The sequence below is a fragment of the Chrysochloris asiatica genome, unplaced genomic scaffold (assembly GCF_000296735.1).
Source record: "Chrysochloris asiatica unplaced genomic scaffold, ChrAsi1.0 scaffold00022, whole genome shotgun sequence".
NCBI classification, from domain to species: domain Eukaryota; kingdom Metazoa; phylum Chordata; class Mammalia; order Afrosoricida; family Chrysochloridae; genus Chrysochloris; species Chrysochloris asiatica.
This window is the reverse complement of record NW_006408540.1, coordinates 21,572,356-21,596,062: the sequence shown is the minus strand read 5'-3', so window position 1 is coordinate 21,596,062 and position 23,707 is coordinate 21,572,356. Positions and strand designations below refer to the sequence as shown.

The 23,707-nt window shown below is 44.3% G+C and overlaps 1 protein-coding gene across 3 annotated transcripts in view; it reads right to left on the bottom strand.

Annotated features, from left to right (window-relative positions):
* Window positions 1–23,118, bottom strand: part of LRCH1 (leucine-rich repeats and calponin homology (CH) domain containing 1) — a 257,300-nt gene extending 234,182 nt beyond the window's left edge. For 2 of the 3 annotated variants that reach the window (XM_006837634.1, XM_006837632.1), the window contains exon 1: window positions 22,809–23,106. In XM_006837634.1, coding sequence (XP_006837697.1) covers window positions 22,809–23,106 — 298 coding nt within the window. Of the gene's footprint in view, window positions 1–22,808 lie in introns of all 3 variants that reach the window. The other variant, XM_006837635.1, reaches the window with a different exon arrangement.
* Window positions 23,119–23,707: the final 589 nt, after the last annotated feature.

The following is a 23,707-nucleotide window of genomic DNA, read 5'->3' as shown; positions in this document are numbered from 1 at the left end:
AGAGGCCAACATAGCTGCAGTCTGGCAGTTGGCTGGGGAGCAGAGGCATGAGAGAGCCACAGGAGGTATCTGTGCAGGGGGTCTGCAGAATCACAGCTGGGATTTACGCTTGGAAGTGAGTGCTACATCCTCAGAGTTCCAGCTACGACCAGGGTAGATGTGGTTCACTGTTGCTTTCCCTTTGACGTCTTTGAGCCTGTTTCCTCACAGGAGAAATTTAAGGTGAACAATACCTGATATCTATTCCTTAGAATGGAGTCCCCTGAGTGGTGCAAATGGATCACCTGCTAGCCCACTAGCCAAAAAGTTGGATCTTTGAGTTTACCCAGAGGCACCTCAGAAGAAAGGTGTGGCAATCAACTTCCAAAACATCTGCCACTGAACACCCTATGGAGCACAGTTCTGACATGAATCATAACTGACTACATTCAGTACTAGAACATTCTATTACTAAGACTATAATGAGAAAGACATCGAGGCTATTTCAAAGTAAATAAAATAGCATCAAAGGAATCCTGGTGTGGCACTGTGGGTTAATGCGCGCTGGACTGCAAAGTCAGTTTGAACCTCAAGGTGGTGGTTCAAGCTCCATCTGTCGCTCCTTATACGGGACCAATTCGATGGCACTTTAAAACAACAACATTCTCTGAAAGAGAAATACCAATCTTCTAAGAATTGGCACTGATTCAGCCATAAGAAAGAAACACAGTTACTCTGTGTTTTACAATAGCTTGTCAATCAAGAAGCAGCAACCTGCCCTCCCCTGAGCTACAAAGAAGCTGGAAATCAGTGTTGTATTTGTCATGTCCGATTGTGGGTGCATTTACATAGCTGTTATTTCCTTTTGTTTTAAAATCAACTTCACTAAGATATCGTTTGCATACAATAAAAGTCACACATTATAAGTGTTTATTGTTATTAAGTGCCAGTGGGTCTTGCTGTTAAGCAGGGCAGTGCTTATCCTACAGTAGCACACCAGGACTCCATTTTAAGTGTTGTTGTTGCTATGTGCCGTGGCGACCCTGTACAGGGTTTCCAAGTCTGTAAATCTTTACAGGAGCAGAAAGTTTCATCTTTCTCCTGCGGAACAGCTGGTAGTTTCCAACTGCTGACTTTGCGGTTCACAGCCCAATTCATAACCACTATGCAACCAGAGCTCCTTATTTTAAGTGTAGTCAACCCGTAAAATTTAACAAGTGTACACTCCTTTGTATCACCATGACAACCAAGAGGCAGACTATTTCCATTAGCCTAGTACCCATCCCCAGCAGTCAGAACTCACCGGACAAGATTTTCCACCTGTTTTCTGTTATTTTTCACTGTCTTTATTTAAATAATGCATGCAAGTTATATACTGTTGTGTGAAGTGCCTCGGAGTTGGTTCCATCCATAGTGACCCTGTATAGGATTTCCGAGGAGCGGCTGGTGAACTTTGTACTGCCAACCTTGCAATTCCATCCAACTCTGTAGTCCAGTGCATTAACCCACAGCACCACACCAAGACTCCAAATTATATATGGTGGGGGTTAACGACCCTGCACAGGGTCTCCGAGTCTGTAAATCTTTATGGAACAAAACGCCTCATCTTTCACCCGCAGAACAGCTGGTAGTTTCGAACTGCTGACCTTGCGGTTCACAGCCCGATTCGTGACCACCACGCTACCAGAGCTCAAGTTATATAGAGTGTCCTCGTTATCTATGCTATAGTTCATGATTTCTAAAAAATGCTTTATTTTGCCTACTAAAATTAAAGATCTTGCTGAAAAAGTACATAAACCAAAGTTCTGAGAGAGTTTTTCTTAGCATGAAAGTTAAAAAGAATCTCACCAAGTACTTAAATTCCTTGAAAAGGCAGCAGTGTGGGCAGCTGACACAGTGACCTGACGTTTGGGCCTGGTCTGACCCTAACAGACTGCGGGACATGAGTCTCTCTTCAGTTGTCTCCATTTCTGTTTGTTCTTCATAAAAGATGACATCTAAGTGTCCCTTACAAACTCCTGGTGTGGTGCTGTAGGAGCAGCACTGGACTGATAACTGCAAGGTCAGCAGATCAAACCCACCAGCAAGCTGCTCCTCGAAAACTACACAGGGTTTCGCTATGAGTCGGAACGGATTCCATGGCACTTAACAACAACGGTTGCTTACTCACCACCCATCCAGTCTGTCGTACTGTCATGGCTCATGCACTGCTGTGATGCTGGAAGAGATGTCACCAGTATTTCAAATACCAACAGGGTGACTGACCATGGTGGACAAAATTCTGCAGAGTTTCCAGACTAAGACAGACTAGGAAGAAAGGCCTGATCGATCTCCTTCTGACAATTAGCCAAAAAAAAATCGGATGGGTCACTCTGTAAATCCTCACTCAACTCACAATAAAAAGGTTAAAGGAATAGAAAACCTAGAGTTCACCGCAGCAGGCCAACAACAGACGGTGGTGGAGGCCCTAGCAGTGTCTTCATAGTGTTATAAGAGGGGCCAGATGATTGGGCGCAGACTCAATGCCAGCTAACTACAACAGTCTATTATGAGTGGGATGGCGGTACCATTTACCATCCAAATGGGAATGTGTTATAAGGGGGTCCCGGTCCGGTTACTAAACAGGCCAGGGCACGTCTCCCAACCCCTCCAAAAACCCCTGCTGTCAAGTCATTCGGACGCATAGCAACCCTATAGGACAAAGCAGAACTCCACCCCAGTGTTTCCATGACTGTATACAATGAGTCTTCAAAATGTTCAACAGGAAAATGGAGCTTTTTTCCAGGAACTTTCTGAAGCTCACTGGTATCTTTACAGAAGCAGATTACCACATCTTCCTCCCCAAGGTGGCTGGTGGGTTAGAACTGCTGACCTTTCTATTAGCAGCTGGAGACCAGAGCTTAACCACTGTGTCACCAGAGCTTAGGCCAGGGAAAGAGACGTAAATCCATACAGACTGTCCCAGACAAAGCTAGACTTCCCATATGGATTTATGAGCATCCCACTGCCCACAGTGATGCCATATCCTCTCAAAAATGGAATAGAATTCAGAAAATGCATAGAATTCAGAAAAGTACTCATTCTGAAAGCTGAAGTCTTTTAGCCAGAGGTGATAGAGCAAATCCAATCTAATTTACCCTGTGGAATTAAGAGATTACAAACAAGGCTGCCCAAGAGATCAGGGGTTGTGAGACACAGAGCCAAGACAGCATGCACTGTTAACTATGCAACTGCTTGATAAAGACCTAGCCTAACTGCTTAGAACAGCACTTAGCCGGGTTACCCTCTTTGTCACTCACCCACTGAAGAGGCAGACATTAAGGGCTCTCTCAGGGCACATTACCCCAGAACTCCCACTGTGTAAATTTCCTATTAAGACACCAAGTCTTCATTAGCATACTGATTCCAGTGGCTTAGCCCTGGTATTCCATTTCCTTTGACACAAGTTGGGGGGTGGGTGGGAGAAGAATGCAAAAGTGAATCTTCACAGATGCCTACTCTGTTTTTGAACAGGCACTGAGCTAGGCATATTGGCACTCATAGTCACAGCATGGCAGACTTTCAATGCAAGAAGTGTAAAATCACAACAAACCACACCGGAGAGTTTATTACAAGACTCTAACCACGGGAATGAGTGATCCAGACATAACTGAAACTAACTTTGATTTATGCAGACTTTCAAAAGACCAGGGGAAAAGAACATAATTGCCTTAATTGCATGTCAAAATTATCACCCACACCTCGCAGGGAACTGCACAAAGATGGATCCATTTGCCTTCTTTGTACAAAGCCCTGGATTAAATCAGTGTGCATTTATGCTCACACCTGCACAAGCGCACACAGAAAAAAGGGGGTTTGCTTTAGCCGTTAATTCTGTGCTGTCCTGCTATTTTATTTACAAAATTATTTAAAGCAATGAATATACTGAAGGATCTATTTAAAAATACAATGTATTTTTAGTAAACAAATCAATACAACAGCTTTTAGAATGTAAGCACTTGCATTCCAAAGGGAATGTTCTAGAAAGTAAGTTACTTGATCTCTAACCTAACCCTTACTCCTCTCTTCATTTCCCACGAGAGGAAACAAAATCCAATACATTTTAAATAGACTGGTTAATTAGGTGACGTTATAAAGTCTAACAACAAAAAAAGTTCATATTAAAATGAAAAACCCAAATGTCTATCTGCGTTTTTTAAGTTTGGGGGATTTAAATATCGAGCCATTATGTTGTTGTTGTTATGTGCCGTGGAGTTGGTTCCGATAGAGACCACTACGCTACCAGAGCTCCTCTACATGACGCTTTAGAAAGACTAGCTTGCCATTCCAAAGGTGAAGAATACAGCTAGAGGTCCCAGTGCACAAGCCTGGACCTCTGCAGTCACTTCGAGATCAACAGCAGAACAGGGATTGGTCGGATCCTTGCCTTAGACCTTACTAAGCAATCTCTGTGTGCGTCCAGAGGCGCTGGGGCAAGATGCTCTGAACTCTATTCTCATCTGCAAAATCTCCTTAGTCACTTCCTCTGGCTGTAAACATGCAGTGAGCATACAGCCGAGCCTGGCAGGAGACCCCAGCACTGCTTCACCAAGAGCTCAGACCACCTTAGCTAGGGAGTCAGTCTGGTCAGCCACACTGGTTCTAACCATTACACTGTATTTACTGGCTCTCCAGTCAGACTGCTCAACTGACATGTTTCCTTATCAGAACAGTAATGGTGCCTGGGTGGGGTTATACCATCTATTTGGAAGATCGGGTCTGGTTCCTGGCCAGAGTACTTCATGTACAACCACCACTCAATTGTCAGTGGAAGTTAGCATGCTACGATGATGCTGAACAGGCTTCATCAGAGCTTCCAGACTAAAAAGCTCTAGGAAGAAAGACCTGGAGAGCTTCTGAAAATCAGCCTATGAAAACCCAATAGATTACAACAGTCTGATTCTGTTGTGCATAAGATGGCCATTAAGTAGAGGGGCATGAGTCAGAGCAAGGTTGTTGTTGTTGTTGTTAAGTGCCATCGAGTCGATTCCGAGCCATAGCGACCCTGTGTAGGAGTTTCCAAGGAGCAGCTGGTGAGTTTGAACCACTGACCTTGCAGTTCAAACTACTTTGCAGTCTGACACATTAGCTCACAGCACCACACCAGGACTCCATTGTTGTTGTTAAGTGCCGTCAAATCAGTTCAATTAGTAGGGACCCTGTATAGTTTTCTAGGAACGACTAGTGAGTTTGAACTACTAACCTTGTAGTTCAAACTGACTGTGGTCCAGTGCCTACAGTGCTACACCAGGTTGTTGAAGAGTAAATTTAAAAACAAAACATAGAACAGTCTGAGGATCTCATCTAAGCACATGTTAACCAATTGCCTTTCCAGTTTCTTTATCAGTAACTGGGGGATAGTACTGACTCTTCACAAGAGTTTTTAGGAATTAACTTTTCATCCAAATTCAAAATAAATTTTAGAAGCCAGTAAAGTAATGAGAAAAAAGCAATATATCTAAATCTATACATTTACTTCTACATCACTGTTTCCTCACAGACATTTTCTCCCGTTTTTTTCAGGGAGGAAGCACTTACTATACATCTTTAGAGCAGTTGCCAAGAACATAAAGAGAGTATAAACATGTTGTTGGTATTTTGTCAAAAGCATGAAAAGATCATCTTTTTCTCTTTTATTGGAAAGATTTTTTAAAGCAATGGTTGGGTTGTGAGTGGCCCTCAAACTCTTCCTATGAGGCAAACCCAATTTTCTTTCCCACCCCTTGAACCCATTCACCAAAGCAAGCTTCACTGGGGCATCCTTCACCTGAGCCCATAATGGGGCACACAGGTATATATGGGTCCCCATGAGGAGCTCTGGAGTCTTGGTGTGGCGCTGTGGGTTAAAGGGCCAGACTGCAAGCTGTTTCAACTGCAAGGTCAGTGGTTCTAGCTCACCAGCTGCTCCTCAGAAACCCTATACAGGGTCACTGTGGGTCGGAATCAACTCAACGGCACTTAACAACAACAACAATAAGTAGCTCTGGTAGCGTAGTGGTTACGAGTCGGGTTGCTAACCTCAAGGACAGTCGAGCTGCTAACCTCAAGGACCCATCATGTGACAAAACCCATAAAAAGTACTACTGCTCAAGTTCAAAACTAACAGTCATTCGGTGGGAGAAAGATGAGGCTTTCTGCTCCAGTAAAGGTATACAGCCTTGGAAACCCTGTACAGGGTCACTACGAGTTGGAACCGACTCCAGGGCACATAACCACCAAAGCCATTCTCCACTGAGAAAATCCTCCATTCTTCTCTAGCAGACTTGTCCCCGCCCCCATCAGGAGTTCCCTCAGCCTGTTAAATTCACATCAGATTAAAGAACAGTAGAATGAATGGAAACAGAACAGAAACTCAGAAGAAGCCAATTCAAGTCCTGGGTCAATTGATTACTAGAAACATAGTCCAAGAAACATCGTTTCATTATGGGCTGCCTTGACTTTCTCATGTGTACTGAGGAAAAATACACACTGCTCACTCAAACATCCTTCAAAGATTATCACAAGAATAAAAGAAAATACTTACAAATTCCGAAAACATGTGTAGATGTAGAGGATATTAAGACTGTTATGAATGTCACATTATTTCCGAGAAGTAATCGAGTCTTAAGCCCTGTGGCAAGTCATTAAGTGCTTGGCTGCCAACCAAAAGGTTTTGGTTGGTGGTTCGAATTCACCAGTGGCTCCACAGGAGAACAGATCTGGTGATCTGCTCACATAGGATTATCCCATTGCCATGAAGTCCACTCCATCTCATGGTGACCCTATAGGACAGAGCAGAACCACCCCATAGGGTTTCCAAAACTGTAATCTCTATGGAGGTGCTGTTGGGTTCCAAGGGTTGACCTTTCCAGTTAGCTGCCACCAGGACTGTTCCCCATCAAAACTGCAGCCTCGGACACTCTAAGGTTCTGATCCACTCCTAAAAGTTCACTGTGAGTTGGAATCCCATTGAGGGCACACACAACATCTACTCTTTATCAGCTTCATGAGAATGAAGCTCTTTACTAAAGATGCTGTTTATAGTGGCCTTTCTGTGGATTCCTGCTCAGTGACCCTGTGTGTCAGGGCAGAGTTGTGCTGCATATCGTGTTTGAAAGACTGTGACCTTTCAGAACAGATTCACTTGCATTCAGTGCATCTATGAGTGGGTTTTGAAACAGATCACTTGTATTCTGAAGCGTCTATGAGTGGGCTCGAAGCTTTCAACTAGCAATCTAGCGCTTAATTTGTTGTGCTACCCAGAGGCTCTTTCTAAATACATAAGAGTCTTAAAAAATCAGCACTGGACTGCAAACCACAAGGTTAACAGTTCAAACCCACCTACTGCTCCTTGGAAACCCTATGGTGGTGGTGGTAGTGGTGGTGGTTATGTGCTGTGGAGTCAGTTCTGACTCAGAGCGATCCTGTATAGGATTTCCAAGGCTGTAAATCTTTACGGGAGCAGAAAACCTCATCTTTCTCCCACAGAACAGCTGGTAGTTTCGAACTGCTAATCTTGAGGTTAGCAGCCCGATTCATAACCACTATGCTACCAGTACTCCTGTGTATATACCCCAAATAATTGAAAACCTGAGCACAGACTGTCCACCAATATTCACTGCAGCTATATTCACCACAAATAGCCAAAAAGTGTAAACATCCTAAATGTCCATCCACTTTGGGCTGCATGAACAAGATGTGATTCTGTGGGGTGCAGAGAGAAATTTGGCCTTTTGTTTTTGGTTCCTGAGAGAGACCACACCAAAGCCTAATGACCAGGAGCTGATCTGAGGGACCATCTGGTGGCCCGCTGTAACCCATCATGTGACAAAACTCATAAAAAGTACTACTGCTCAGGAAGCTTTCTGGTTTCATGGCAAGAGTGGGTCCACTGGGAAACTGAAGTTTTACATTGGGAACCCTCCCAGACCTCACTCTACGGATGTCTTCATTTGTATTCACTTTGGCTGTTGTAAATCTGTGGTCATAAGTACGTATGGTCTCCTGGTGTGGCACCACAAAGTCAGCAGTTCAAACCCACCAGCTGTTTCTTAGAAACCCTACACAGGGTCACTATGAGTCAGAATTGACTCACCAGCACTTAACAACACTAACAAGTAGGTATTGTTATTGTTGTTAAGTGCTGTCAAGTAGGTACACTCTGTGAATTCTGTGAATCATTCTAGCAAAATATAGAAATGGAGTCCTGCTGTGGTGCTGTGGTAAGCACTCAACCGCAAGGTTGGCATGAGCAGCAATGTTGGTGATTCAAACCCACCAGCCACTCCTTAGAAACTCTAAACAGGGTCACTGTGAGTTGGAACCGATTCAATGGCAAGGAGCTTTGGTAGCGTAAAATTGGGCTGCTATCCTCAGTGTCTACCAGCTGTTCCACAGGATAAAGATGAGGCTTTCTGCTCCTGTAAAGATTTACAGCCTCAGAAACCCTGTACAGGGTCACTATGAGTCGGAACCGACTCCACCACACATAACAACAACAACAACTGGGAAATGGGGCAGTAGGTCAGAACGTAAGGTTGTCCTGTGAACTCTTGAGCTTGCAGCTGACATCCTGAAGGCGTAGTGGGGAAACCAGCCCCAAATCTGTAGCCCACAAGTCAGAAACTGGGGTGTTGGGTGGATTCTCCAAACTTGCAGCTGTTATCTTAGGAAGATGTTCTTTAAGCCTGTTTCTGGCCTAGTTTCAGGAGAGGTCAGTGAGAGTGCCTCAGAGATGAAAAAGCAGAACGTGAGGACTGGACCAACGTCCATGGTTTGGGGATTCGATTCTTACTATTCTTTTCTGTGCAAATCTTAAGAGGGGGCTAAAAAAAGTTGATGGGAAAATGGAATGAAAAACTAATGGAATTTCCCCTTACTTTTTTGAGGGCCCGTGTCTATATGTATTACAACAGAACATTATTTCATTATAAAGAGCAATGAGTCCTGACATATACAACAACTTGCATTCAGGTGAAGTCAGTCGGTCACAAAAGAACAAATAAATAAAATAACTACAATAGGCAACTGGAGACATAGTTGATTAATGTTACCAGGGGTGGGGACAGGAAGGGAAAGAGAGGGACTCACTGTGCAGGAGACACCCTGCTCCCGTTAAGGGTGATGGGAAAATTCAGAAGGTGTTTGATAAGGGTGATGTTTCCAAGACATGATGAACACAGGCGATGTCACTGAATGGTGCATGTAGAGAATGTGGAAATGGCAAAGTTTTGGTCTCTGGTAGCACAGTGGTTACAAATCGGGCTGCTAATCTCAGAGTCAGCATTTCGAAACTACCAGCTGTTCCGCGGGAGAAAGATGAGGCTTTCTGCTTCCGTAAAGATTTACAGCTTCAGAAACCCTGTACAGGGTCGCTATGAGTCAGAACCGACTCCACGGCACATAACATATGTACCAAAACAAACAAGAAGAAATCTAAGACCAGTGATATATTGGAAAGTCCTGAGATGCAGGGGTCCCCACTCTGGTTCATTTCACACCCAGTTGTAGGTCTCTTCTAGTAAAGGGCTCAGGAACAAGAGTAGAAAAAGAAAATTAAACATCAAGGGAGATCCCCAAATTGGATAACCCGCCCCTGTGAGCTTAAAAAGTCCTGATGTCCTGCACAAGAGTTCAAATACTATAAACTGAGCTGGTTCGGAATCAGCATATTCCTGGAGAAGGAATACTTTGTTATCAAGCAAAAAGATAATCAAATATTTCTATTATACATATCAGATATAGTATTCTTATCTGGTTTGTTTTTTTTGTCCTAACTATTATCTTTATTGCCTGCGAAGGGAGATATGGTTGGAAAAACCATGAGCATATTGTTGTTAAGTGCCATGGAGTCAGTCCCTACTTGTAGCGAGCCTGTATAGAGTTTCCAAGGAGCGGATGCTGAGTTTGAACCACAGACTTTGTGGTTCAAACTGACTTGCAAATGTGGCTATCAAGACATTTCCCTTCTAATGCACTACTGGGATAAGAAAGAGAAGCCAAATTCTCACAGTTCGTCAACTTTCTGCTCTTGTAAACAATCTCACTTTATTTTTGAATTACTTTGTGCGAACAGATGGTTTCCAAATGTACTACTTCTTACTACAATTTTTGAAACAAATGCCACTGAATTCTCAGATTAAGATGAAGAAAACTGGATTCTGTTTCAAGTCTAGTTTTCCCAAACTAAGGTTTACTTGGAATTCCGGCCTTTTCTTCATGTTTTTTTCCCCCCACTTGTTAAAAACAGTTCATCTCTCTCTCACACACACACACACAGAATTATCTGAAATATCATACTAACTGAAAAAAATTCAAGTGCACAAAAGATTTCATGCAACAATTGCTAGCAGTGACCGACACAGACACCCAAAAGAATCCAGGCTTCAAGGAGACAAAATAACAATCATGGCATCAACTATCCTAGTGTGGCTTGAACCACAAAGTCAGTGGTCCAAGCTCACCAGCCTTTCCTCAGAACGACTCAATGGTACTTAACAACAACAACAAATTTAAATATAGCTGAGCTCTGTATCTTACATCCTGAAAAACATTGTGTGAAAAGAAAATCGTGTGATAGATTAAAAACAGGCTTTTGTGAGGCTTAGACAAAAACTCAAGTTGTATGCTGTGTGGCTGATAACTACCTACATGCGTGAAGAGCATGTCTGCAATGTTAATTCCCAAATGTTCAAAAATGTAAGCTTAATACAGCATCTGGGAAGGAGATGGTTATGGGAAGATCATAAGAAAAAGTAAATGCTGTCCAGGCTAAACATAAAAAGTCTTTATATGTACAAAAAAGGGGGGAAATAAAACAGCATACACACACAAAAAAGGAAAACAATTTATGTTTAAACTAGCAATGATGAAAGAAAGCAATGGGATTGAACAGCTCTCTGTAAACACACCATGGAAAAGAGCAAGAGGAAACTGACTTCTGAACTGACCAACAAGTAACATAAATTTCTAAAGGAACCTAACCTGTAAATGATGGCAGCAGAATGTGGTTTAGAATTGCTAAATCACTGTGTGCAAAATTTAAGTGTGCCACGTGCAACTGGAAAACAGTCTTAGTCAATGACTTACATAAAAAATGTATAATGGGAGGGTGTGTCCGGTTTTTGCCTAATATCATACACCCACCAAATATCAAGAACGTTTACAACAGTGATTGACAAAGTATCCAGTAGAATCATTTCCGTGAGGAAGGTCAAACCCTGGGTTGTTCCTTCAGAAACTGGAACAGCAAAAACATCTCGAGATCCCATGGCTTATAATTGTAAGCTATTTATTGCTCCAGACACATCATTAGTATACTTCTGCCCTTTCAATAAGGCAGCCTATAAAGCAAGCAAGCAGTCATGGTGCGGCGCTGTGGGTTAACACGCCAGACTGCAAAGCCATTTGAACTGCAAGGTAGGCGGTTCAAGCTCACCAGCTGCTCCTTGGCTACCATATACAGGGTCGCTATGGGACGAAACTGATTCGACGGCACTTCACAACAACAATAACAAAAAGCAAGCAATGAAAATAGCATGATGCTTTTGGGGATTATTTTTGTCATGAAACAGGCACATACAGGAACAAATCTCGGCAAGATTCAGAACCAGTATACATCTGTACCCAGGTGTCCCTGGGCAAACGGTCAGGCACTCGACCTCTAGCCAAAAGATTCGTGCAAATACATCCAGAGGCACCTCGGAAGGCAGGAATGGCAATCTGTTTCTGAAAGGTCACAGCTTGGAAAATCCTACAGAGTACAATTCTACTGTAATCCAGCCAGGGTCACCATAAACTGGAAATGATGGCTGGTAACTGGTTGGTGAGTGACATATATTCAGTCTCAGCTGTTCTAAAAGTTTTTACTACTAGAAGTCTTCTGCAGGGTCGCTATGGGTTGGAACCGACTGGGAGGTATTATGAGCTGAGTGGCTAACTGCAAGGCCACCATGAAAAAGATGAGGCTTTCTGCTCCTATAAAGATTTATAGCCTGGGAAACCCTATAGACGGTAGTTATGAGTCAGAACCACCATCATTCTTTAAACAGAAGTCAATGGTGTGGAGCTGTAGGATAAGCACTGAACTGCAAGGTCGACTTGAATCATATCGGTCGGCAATTCAAACCCACCGTAGACGCTCCTTGAAAACCCTATACAGGGTCACTATGAATTGGAACCAACTCAGAGAGCACTCAGCAACAATAATGGTTTATAAATGAAGATGTAATGAATAAAAACACTAATATAATGATGACCACCATAAATGATCATTACAGCAAGAATTAATCAATTCAACAGCAAATAATGACTTGAAAATTGCTATGACTAAAAAACCAAAGAACATCATTTTTAATAAAATATCTGCGATTTCAAAAGTGTCATTATACTTTTGGCCAAAAGTATAGGGTCAGAATATGTTTGTGAGAATTCCAATGACTAAGAATGTTAATATGCCAAGGATTTGATTGCTATAGGATAGGAGTGGGGTGGGGGAAATCATCCCTTAGAAGATAAGCCTGCCCACAAAGCTCAGAGAAGATTCTCTGAATCTGTACAAACATTTAAGAAAGCTAGCTCAGACAAAGAGCTCAGTCCTTCAGGCTGACAAATCCCAGGCCTCAAGCATTTCCAGTGTCCTCAATAAAGGGTCACAAGAGACCTCAGCTGGTTACCCCATCATGGGGTGAGGGAACATGCCTGGAGTGGCAGATTTAAATGCCGTCCCTTACTCTTTTATTCACAGAATCTAAGGCTGCCAAGATCTTAACTTCTCATCTTAGAAACACATTTCAAACCAGGCTGCTCATAGACCCTTCCATACAAATCCCATGCAGCCTACAAACCCCGGCCCGAATTCTACCTCTACGATGGAAGGCTTTCTTAACTTCGTTGTTGTGAGTTGCCGTGGACTTGACTCCGACTCATGGAGACCACATACACAACAGAGTGAAACTTTGTCGGATCCTGTGACACCTTCAGTGTAGTTACCCTTGAATCCATTCTTACAGTTACTGTGTTTTGAGTGCCTTCTGCCCTCTGGGGCTCACCGTCCAGCACTGTTGTTGGGTACACTGAGTTCCTCATGGCAGAACAGTCTTCTAGGCTATAATCTTCATAGGGGAGCTCTGGTGGGACTATAGAATAAGCACTGAACTGCTAACCACAAGGTCGGCAGTTAAAACCCACCAGCTGCTCCGAGGGAGAAAGATGAGGCTTTCTGCTCCCGTAAAGATTTACAACCTCAGAGCCTGTACACAGGGTGGCTCTAAGTCAGAATCGACCCGATGCCAGTGGGTTTGGGGAATCTCAAGGTCTTTGTCCTGCAAAACCGCTTGGGTGGGTTCCAGCCAAGTTTTTGGTGAGCAGCTGAGTGCTTCATCATTGAACCACTATCTCAACAACATCTCTTCCTAACTCACATAACTAAAACGATTATTTTCCTCTGAATTCTGCAAACAATGTTTATCTATGCTATTTGGCAATTCACCTAGGCCTGTCCTGTGGCCTGGCTCCCCGGGTGGGTTACCTGGCATTGTTACTGTTACCTGGCCTCTCATCCATTCCCGTCTTTTCTTGTACTTTGCAACTCCACACAGGAAATGCATTTTAAGCCTCACATGTCTATATTCTTGCCTTCATAACCTCTTCACTTCCCACAGTCTTTCCTGCTAATTGTTGTTGTTAAGTGCCGTCGAGTCGGATTCAACCCATAGCGACCCTGTACAGGGTTTCCGAGGCTGTAAATCTTTACGGGAGCAGAACGCCTCATCTTTCTCCCACGGAGCGGCTGGTAGTTTCGAACTGCTGGCCTTAAGGTTCGCAGCCCGATTCGTAACCACTACACTACCAGAGCTCCTGCTAATCGCTACCTCTAAAAGATACTGGCAAAGATAAGCTCCCTTCCCCTCCCCATCCTAAAGGAAACTGATTTAACAAGTGTTCTGCAAAAGTCTAAAAGCTTCCTTCTTGTCTTCTAGAACCTCCCGCAATTGGCCTGAAGCACACAACTTCATTCTCTGCTTTTCTATCACCTTTATTTCAGTCATGCTAACACCCTGTGGTTGAGAGTTCTGGTGTGGCGCTGTGGGTTAATTAATGCACTGAACTGCAAGGTCAGCTTGATTCTCAAGGTCAGTGGTTCAAGCTCACTAGCTGCTCCTTAGAAACCCTATACAGGGTTGCAATGAGTCAGAGTCAACTTGGTGGCACTTAAAAACAACAGCACCCTGTGGTTTGGATCAACACTGAACTGCAAACCACAAGGTCGACAGTTCAAACCCACCAGCTGCTCCTCGGAAACCCTATACAGGATGGCTATGAGTCGGCGTTGACTCGACAGAATTTAACAACAACATCACTTTCCAGTTAAGCACTGGGATGCTAACTGCAAGAGAGACCGTTAAAATCCACCAGTCTCTCATGGGAGGAAGATGAGGGGGTCAGCTCCAGTAAAGAACCCTATGGAGCAGTTCTGCTGTGCCTTAAAGGGTCGCTATGAGTCGGAATTGACCAACAGCAGTAGGTAGCAACCTTTCAAAGAAGTACTGGCTGCACCAGGGTTATGCACTTAGCTGCTCACCCAGTGGTTCAGCAGGAAAATGGCCAGGCAATCTGTCCCCAAACGATCATGGCCCAGAAATCCCTCTGGGGCAGTTGTAATCTGTCAGATGGTGGCTAAGAGAAGCAAATCAACAAGACAGCACCTAACAATAACACCCTTTGAAAGGTCTCCATCCAAATGACACTACTTAACAAATCATCACTAGAAAAAAGTTGGCTTCAATGATGCATATTTTTATATTTCTTTTTCTTGGATCCAATTTTATGCTTGTTTGTATTTTATTAGCAATTATTTATGTAATAACCACCACACACACAAAAAAAACCCAAGTCAATTCCAACTCATAGCAACCCTGTATAGGGTTTCTAAGACCACAAAATCTATATTAAAAAAAAAAAAAAAAAAAAAGCAGAAAGCCTCATCTGTCTGCCACAGAGCAGCTAATGGGTTTGAACTGCTGACCCTGGGGTTAGGAGTGCGGTGCTTATTCTGTTACAGTGCCACGAAGACTCCATTTTGTTGTAACAAGCCACCTCAAACCATCAATCAAGGCAGCATACACATTTCATAAAATATAGACACCAGTTCTATACTCTAAATCTTCCTCTACTCATCTTGCAAAACCAAGTTCTTGATTTATCATCTCAGCTCCACAATCAAGTAGAATGAGAACGCTGTAAGAACAGGGATACTCTTTTGTTCATTGCGTCTATAAGACTGTTGTTAAGTGCCGTAAAGTAGGTTCCAACTAATAGTGCCCCCGTATCGGTGTTCTGAGAAGCAACTGATGGGTTTGAAACACTGAAGCAGTCCAGTGCTTATCCTACAGTGCCACACCAGGATTCTATGAGTGCAGTTGTTGTTAAAAGAGTACTTGACACTTAACAGGTGCTCAGTTTTTGTTGTTGTTGAGTGCTGTGGAGTTGGTTCCAACTCATAGTGATCCTGTGTCGGTTTCTGAGGACCATCTGGTGAGTCTGAACTGCCAACCTTGCAGTTCAAACCAACCTTGAGGTCGAGTGCTTATCCTACAGTGTTACAATAGGACTCCAGGTGCTCAGTAGTTATGTGTTAAATGAATGAATGTTGGTTTCATGAATCTCCTCCAGAGAGTCTCCCATATGTACCTCTCCCCAAGCCTTCACTCAGTTTAATAACAAGTGATCAAGAATATGAACTCAGGGTACAAGACGCTGATTCACCACCTAAAAAGGATGAAATCTTGAGCATAATACCTGTCTTCTCTAAATTTTAATTTCTATCATGTATAAAAAAATCCATCATCCATCTGTCAATCTGTCATGCTGTGGTGACATGCATATGCTGTTATGATGCTGGAAGTTAGGCCACCAGTATTTGAAGTACCAGTAAAGTCACCTATGGTGGACAGGTAAAGACTAGAAAGAAAAGTCCAGTGATCTACCTCCAAAAATTAGTCAATGAACATCTATGGATCAATAAAGAGTATTGTCCTATATAGAGCAAATAATCCACAAAGCTGGGTTATATGTGTCATCAGGATTGGAGGAAGACTCATTAACAACCTGCAATATGCAGATGATACAACTTTGCTTGCTGAAAGTGAAGAGGATTTAAAACATTTACTGATGAAGATCAAAGAGCACAGCCTTCAGTATGGATTGCATCGCAACGTAAAGAAAGGAAACAAAAATCCTCACCACTGGACCAATAAACAACATTCTTATCAATGGAGAAAAGATTGAAGTTGTCAAGGACTTCATTCTTCTTGGATCGACTATCAACACTCAAGGAAGCAGCAGTCAAGAAATCAGACAACGTATTGTATGAGACAAATCTGCTGCACAAGACCTTTTTCAAGTGTTAAAGGGCAAAGATGTCAGCTTGAGGACTAAGGTGCGCCTGACCCAAGCCATGGTATTTTCAATAACCTCATATGTATGCGAAAGCTGGACAGTGAATATGGAAGACTGTAGAAGAATTGATGCTTTTGAGTTATGGTGTTGGAGGAGAATATTGAAAGTGCCATGGGCTGCCAAAAGAACCAATAGATCCGTTCTGGAGGAAGTGCAGCCAGAGTGCTCCTTACAGGCCAAGATGGCCAAACTTTGTCTCTCATACTTCAGACATATTGTCAGGAAGGACCAGTCGCTGGAGAAGGAAATGTTTGGTAAGGTGGAAGGTCAGAGAAAAAGAGGAAGAAGACCCCAGTGAGATGGACTGGCCAAGTGGTAGCATCGATGGACTCAAGCATGACAACAGTAGTGAGGTTGGCCCAGGATCAGGCAGTATTTCGTTCTGCTGTTCATAAAGTCGCTATTAGTCAGTACCAACTGAATGACACCTAACAGCAACAACAACAACAGTGCTGGAAGGGCTCCTGGTGTGGAGCTATAGGATCAGCAATGGACTATGAACCACAAGGTCAGCAGTTCAAACCCACCAGCTGCACCTTGGAAACACTATACAGGGTTGCTCAGTTGGAACCAACTCAAAGGTACTTACCAACAACATAATTCTGGAAGCAGAGCTCTCTAGGTGAACCAAAACAACAGAATCAAGCAAACCAATGATTGTAAAGAGGGCACAAGGCCAGGCAACATTTTGTTCTGTTGTACATGGATCACCATGAGTCAGAGCTGACTCAACAGCAACAAACAACAACAAAAATTAGGTTATGAAGTGACCTGGAAGGAGGACTGAGAGCACTAGGACTTGACACATGATCATGTACACACCTCCAGTGCTATTTGCGTATTTGGTTCATCTTCTCTATATACCTATCTATTGCTTGGCTGAGTGTCCTGATGTGGCGCTGTGGGTTAATGCTCGTAACTGCAAAGTCTGTTTGAACTGTAAGGCCAGCGTTTCAAGCTCACCAATCACTCCTTGGAAACTCCATACAGGTTTGCTATGGGTCGTAACCGACTCGATGGCACTTAACAACAACAATTGCTTGGCTGAAAATCGAATTCAGTTCCAGACCTGAAGGGTGACCAAGGGCCACAGTCTTGGGGTTTCACCAGATTCCATCCAATTAGTAAACCTGGTCTTTATTTTATGATTTTGAGTTTTGTTCCATATTCTCTGGGCAGTAACTTGTGTTAGAACTTCTTAGCTATATCTTTACAAGCAGAAGTTATTCCAAGAATTGTCTGAATCATTACCTTAAAAAAATCCATTAAACTCTAATTCCCTCTTGCCATAGAGTGTACCATGAAATATGAATGACTGGATATAAAGCAGAAAATAGAGCTGGTTTGACCAATAATATGTGTACATACTTTTCAGAGTCCTGGTGTGGTGCTGTAGTATAAGTACTGGATTGGTACCCACTTAGTTGGCAGTTCAAATCCTCCATTCACTCCTTGGTTGCTATGAGTTGGAACTGACTTGACGGTACATAACAACAACATCTGTATATGTGGACTCCTGGTATGGTGTTGTTGGATCAACACTGGACTGTGAACCATAAAGCTGACAGTTCAAACCCACCAGCTGCTCCTGGGAAACCCTATACAGGGTCACTATGAGCTGGAACTGACTCAGCAGCACATAGCAACAAGAGTATTTTCAGAAGGAGGCGGGATACCTTGAAAGTCGTTCTTCTACTTTAGTTAGTCGACATATATTTCCAAAGTTAGTGGCACGTGCTGGTGTGTGTAGTGTGTTGGCATTTCTTTGAGAAGGCCAGTGCTTTTCAGAGCAAGGCTCACATCTTTCAGTTACGATCATACCATTTCAGACAGATGCTTAGAAATATTTCTGTTTTCCTCTTGATTTGCTTGTGACCTTAAGATGTGCATCATAACTATGGGCCTCACTTGCAAGTTTAATGTTCAGGAAATTCAAATTTGTTAAAACTAAGAGGCTTAATATTAATGTTGTGTGTTGTCTGACTACAGCTCATAACAGTCCTATTGCTGTTGTTCTCGATAGTGACTCTGTTAGGGTTTCCGAGGAGCCGCTGGTGAGTTTGAACCACCGACCTTGCAGTCCAATATTTATCCTACAATGACAAACCAGGACTCTATAATAACGCTAGTAGCGGCCCTATAGGACAACATAGAACTTCCCCATAGGGTTTCCTAATCTTTATTATTCAACTGCTGCTGAGTTCTAGTCACCAAATTTTTGGTTAGCTGTCATAGCTTAACCACTATGCCTAACTTTATACAAAAAATGTAATGTTAATGGGAGGGGGTGGGAGGGGGTCACTAGATTTTTTTTTTTTTTAATTTAAGACAAAGCACATTCAGCATAGCCAGTTATTTTATTTTTAAAATTCTGAAGACCCAAATGTTTTAAAGATTTGCTTCCGTAAAACATCTTTGCTTCAGATCAAAAGCTGGGTATAAACCACACAGATTTGACTTTTGTTTAGAGGAAATGTTTACTTGAGAACTGACCCTTATTTGGGAGAGCAAAAGGGAAAATAAAACAGAAGTTTAAATTACCTCCGGGTTGCACAGTGCTGACATTTCTTTAATAGAAAGGGTTTAGTAGAGCTAAAGATCTGAGTAGTTGTATACACAATAAAGATAGGAGCTTCTCTTGGGCTAATCTTTAGTTTCCAGAATATCAGTGAAAATCAGAAAAGTCTTTAAAGGTCCAAGATGTAAAGTGCACTTTTTCATAAATCTTGTAAGACAGAGAGTAATTGGGAGAAGCTTTCTCTCACTATTGAGTTGTAGAGCATCAGCCATTTGGTTCATGCACATACAACTCTTCTGGAAAAGTTACTATGTTGGACTGCACTCGTGGGTGATGTGGTTTATCAGAATGGAATTGACAGCAAGGATGTAAAGAAATGGGAACGTTCTGAACCCCTCAGTCCATGTCTAAGCCGTCACTCAAGTGCACTTTTTTCATGGGGGGGGGGGTGGACTTTTTTTAACCTGTTAATTTACTTGTGTTTGAGTCTCAGTAAGTTGCTGGGTTCTAGCCATCATCTGCTTTTTTAAAAAGGGAGAGAAAGGCTGGTCCATGCAGGCATGATGATGGCTACAGGCAAAGACACTGGCTGAAAGAAAGAAGGTGAACCAAACAGGTAAATAACACTAGAGGTGTGTACGTGACTATGTGTACAAAATACTATAGTCAAATTTCTCTCAAATTTTTTTTTTATCATGATCGATAGAAAACAGATTTTACACCAAAATCCAGTATACCCACACTCATACACACCCTTCACTAAACTCCTGTCTTTACGAGCCATTGTGCAATAAGACATTTTCTATTCTGAGCCATACCATTCCATTCTCATTCATTTATTTTATAATGCTTGTAAAAATGACTATTCTAATTCATCCATAACGTACTGCTGGTTCACGGCTTGCATTGGAAAACTGCTGAAGGAGAAAGATCTAAGGACTTGAAAAACAAAACCCTGCCTTCTAGGAGTTCATCTTCTGATTGGGACATTAAGGCATGGCCTCCAACTGCTGCAAACTGAAGTAATAAGGGAAGTAAGAATATATCCCTGAGTTCCTCAAAGCGTCCCATTGGTGTGGAGCTGGGCTCATGTACTTTTTTAAGCTGCTCAGGTGAAACCATTAGCCTCTCCCCATCCAGAGCAAAGAACAGTGAAGAAAATTAAAGATTCAAGGAAACATTAATCCAAACAACTAACCTGAGATCAGCCTCTACAATCCTAAAATCAGAAGAACTAGATGGTGCCCAGCTACCATAACTGAGTACTCTGAAAGGGATTGCAATTAAAGTTCCTAAACATTGTGGGAGAAAATTGTGGAACAAAACTCAAAATCATTTAAAAAACAACAACAAACAACTAGACTCCCTGGTCTGATAGAGACTATGAAGCCTCAACTGAATTCATCCCTGTGCTCAACTTTCAGTCAAATAATAGGCCTACAAAGTGAACGTTATCATCAAATGGTATCATCAAATAACGAATCCTGGTGTAGCGCTGTGGGTTAATGCGCTAGACTGCTAAATCAGTTTGAACCGCAAGGTTGGCAGTTCAAGCTCACCAGCTGCTCCTTGGAAACACTATGAGTGGGTACGGACTCCACAGCACTTAACATTTGAGATCAAAAGGGCAGCTTTCATCCAGGAATAAACTTCAGAAGGATTCCAGGTTGTGGCACTGTAGGATAAGCACTGGACTGCTAACCACAACGCTGGCCATTCAAACCCACCAGCCACTCCTCGGAATCAGGATGCACTGGAACCAACTAGACAGCATTAACAACTTTCCTCTGAAGACAGGAAGGGACTAGGAAAGAAGTACAAATAGGCCTGGGAAACACATAAGAAAGTGGAAAGGATACCAAGACATTGTGAGGATCGTAATCAATGTCATGAAACAAAGTGTGTATGAATTGTTGAATGGGAAACCAACTAGATCTGTGGATTTTCACTCAAGCCACAATAGAAGATTTAAGAAAGGGGGGTGGGGGGGTGGATGCTCCCCAGCTGTTGACAGCTCAAGTCTGGAAACTCCCTTCTTTGTGTTCATTCCTGACTATCCCTAAATTCAAATCACAACGTTAATGACCCTGAAATGCCCTGTTTGACTCAGGTGAAGAACTCTAAATATTCATTGTTGTTGGTGCTATGTGCTGTGGAGTCGGTTCCAACTCATCGCGATCCTGTATAGTGTTTTCAAGAAGCAGCTGGTGAGTTTGAACCACAGATCTTGGTTCAAACTGACTTGATGATTGAGTGCTTATCCTACACAGCGCCACACCAGGACTCCAAATATTCATTGTTGTTGTTGTTATGTGCCTGGAGTCGGAACCGACCCATAGCGACCCTGCACAGGGTTTCCGAGGGTGTAAATCTTTACGGGAGTAGAAAGCCTCATCTTTCTCCCGCGGAGCAGCTGGTAGTTTCGAACTGCTGACCTTGCGGTTCACAGCCTGAGTCGTAACCACTACGCTACCAGAGTCTCTCATAAACGATTATTGAATTAAAGGTGTGTGGAGGGAGAGGGGGAATATAGGCATTTGAAACCTGTTCTCCAAAACCCAGTTGCTTGCTCCCTTAATTAAACACCTTTCATTCCCAAGACACTGGGGATCTTAAACTGAAAGTCTGTAACATTCTTTACAAACTCTGCAGTGAGATTTTACGTTGGGGAGAGGAGGCGATTCTGACACTCCAACCACAAAGTGATGACAGGAAGAAGTCTGAACGGTAGCTCCAGAATGAGGCACCCACTGCCCTGAGAAATATTGGCTCCTTGTCATGGCACAGACTCTCCACAGGGCTCTGAGACACACAGATACCAAAGTCAAAGCTGTAAGGATCCCAAGGCCCAGATCCCATTCCACCACCCTTCTTCCTGTTTATAGATCCCGCTCCTGTAACTCCAACTACCAAAGAGAAACAGACGTTTCAGAAATATGTCAACACATGACATAACTTGAAAAAGCTGGCTGCTCATTGGCGCGAGTTACAACTTGCTGGGATAGTACAGGAAAACCGGCTCATGTTAATTACTTTTCTTTTACTATGCCATGCCGACCTTTTCAGGCCCCAGCAAAGATCAGGTTACTAAGAACTAGGTAGCCTCGGTAGTGAAAGCAAAACTGCGTGGGCGGCTAGCGACAGGCGGGGCAAGAAGAGAGCCGATCGACTCCGAAGCAACTGCCTATTCGGATTCACAATAATCCGGGTGGCTCCTTCCTCGCACAGGCGCAGGAAGGGGAAGCCTTGGCACCTCCTCGCAGTCTACACCAATCGCTCAGTGGGCTCGCCGAGGGGCCTCCTCAGCACCAAGCCGGTGCCCTCGGGTCTACCAAGGGCGCGCCACCTTTGTCTGCGTTTCCCTAACAGGATGGGCAACGCCTGAATGCAAAAAAGGCTCGCCCTGGTGGGAGGCGCAGACGCGGCTGCCCACTCCCGGGTTCTCAGCCCCAACGCTGGGCCCAGGAAGCCGAGGCAGCCGCCTGAAACCCCCCACTTCCACTGAGCGCACGCAGCGCGCACGCAAGTCTCAGCCCCGGCTACTTCCCTAGGACTGACCGCCCCAGAGCGAAGGGGCCTGGAGACACGCGCGCTTGGGGCGCAGTGGCAGGGCGCACCCGGCCCTCCGGGAACCACACCGCGGCCGCCTGGCGAGGCACGGCTCGCCTTCTCTCGCACCGAGGCGGGTTCCCGACTTTGGACAGCACAGGCGATGTACCCCCGGCGAGGCCAGATCTCAGACTGGCCACAGCGTCAGGGAAGACACGACAACGAACCAGACAGCCTGCCCCACACCCAGCCTCTGCCTGCCCCGCGTGGCGCGGCCCTCTCTCACCTGCCTGCACCGTGTCCGAGAGGTCGTGCCCGGAGACGGCGGTCCTTGGAAATTCCTTCAATTTTCTGGCGCTGAGGTTCAGTCCCCCGGAGTTTGCCGCCTCCTCCAGCGCGCGCTCCAAACCCCGGTTCAAGGGCAGGTTGAAACCCCCGCCACCGCCCCCTCCTCCGGCCCCGCTGCTTGCTGTGGCTCCTCCGTGGTGGTGATGGTGGTGGTGGTGGGGATGATGATGTGGGTGCAGAGTAGACCCCGAGAGGGCAGGGACGAAAGGTTGGGGTTCGCTTCCTGGCGTCGCCATCTTCTCCTGGGCCCCCCCCAAGCCGCCCAGTCACTTCTGCTGGGGGTCAAGGCTTTCCCCCAGCGGAAGGACGGCAGCCCGGTTGAATCCCTACAATGCTCCACTAAGAGACGCTGGAAGAAGGAAAGAAAGGTGTGGGGAGGAGCGCAGGAATGGAGAGGCGGCAGTGGCAGCTGGTCTTGAAGGTTTCCTGTCGCCGGCAAGCTGAGGACTGCAGCGGCGGCGGCAGCGCGCATGTGTCTCCTCCCGCCCCAGCTCCCTCCTCTCGGGCGCTCCCCCCTCCTCCGCCGCCTACTCTTCTCTGCTCCCTCCCACCGCGCTATCAGCCAGCCTGATCCTTCCTCCGCTGCTACTGCGCTGAGCTTGGCTGGGGAAACCGGGTCTTGGGGGGCTGGCCGCCTGCACAGACGCGGCTTTCAGTTAAGCGCTGCCATTCTCTGTGCTTCTTTTTTTTTTTTTTTTTTGCTCCTGGAACCAGAGGTTTTGGAGGCGTCTGAGAAAAGGGCAGTAAGGCCAGGTGTGGGATTTGAAAGACCATGAGTTCACAGCGAGGTGAGAATACCTCAATACCGCTTGTCATGCCGGCTACCTGACCCAGGAG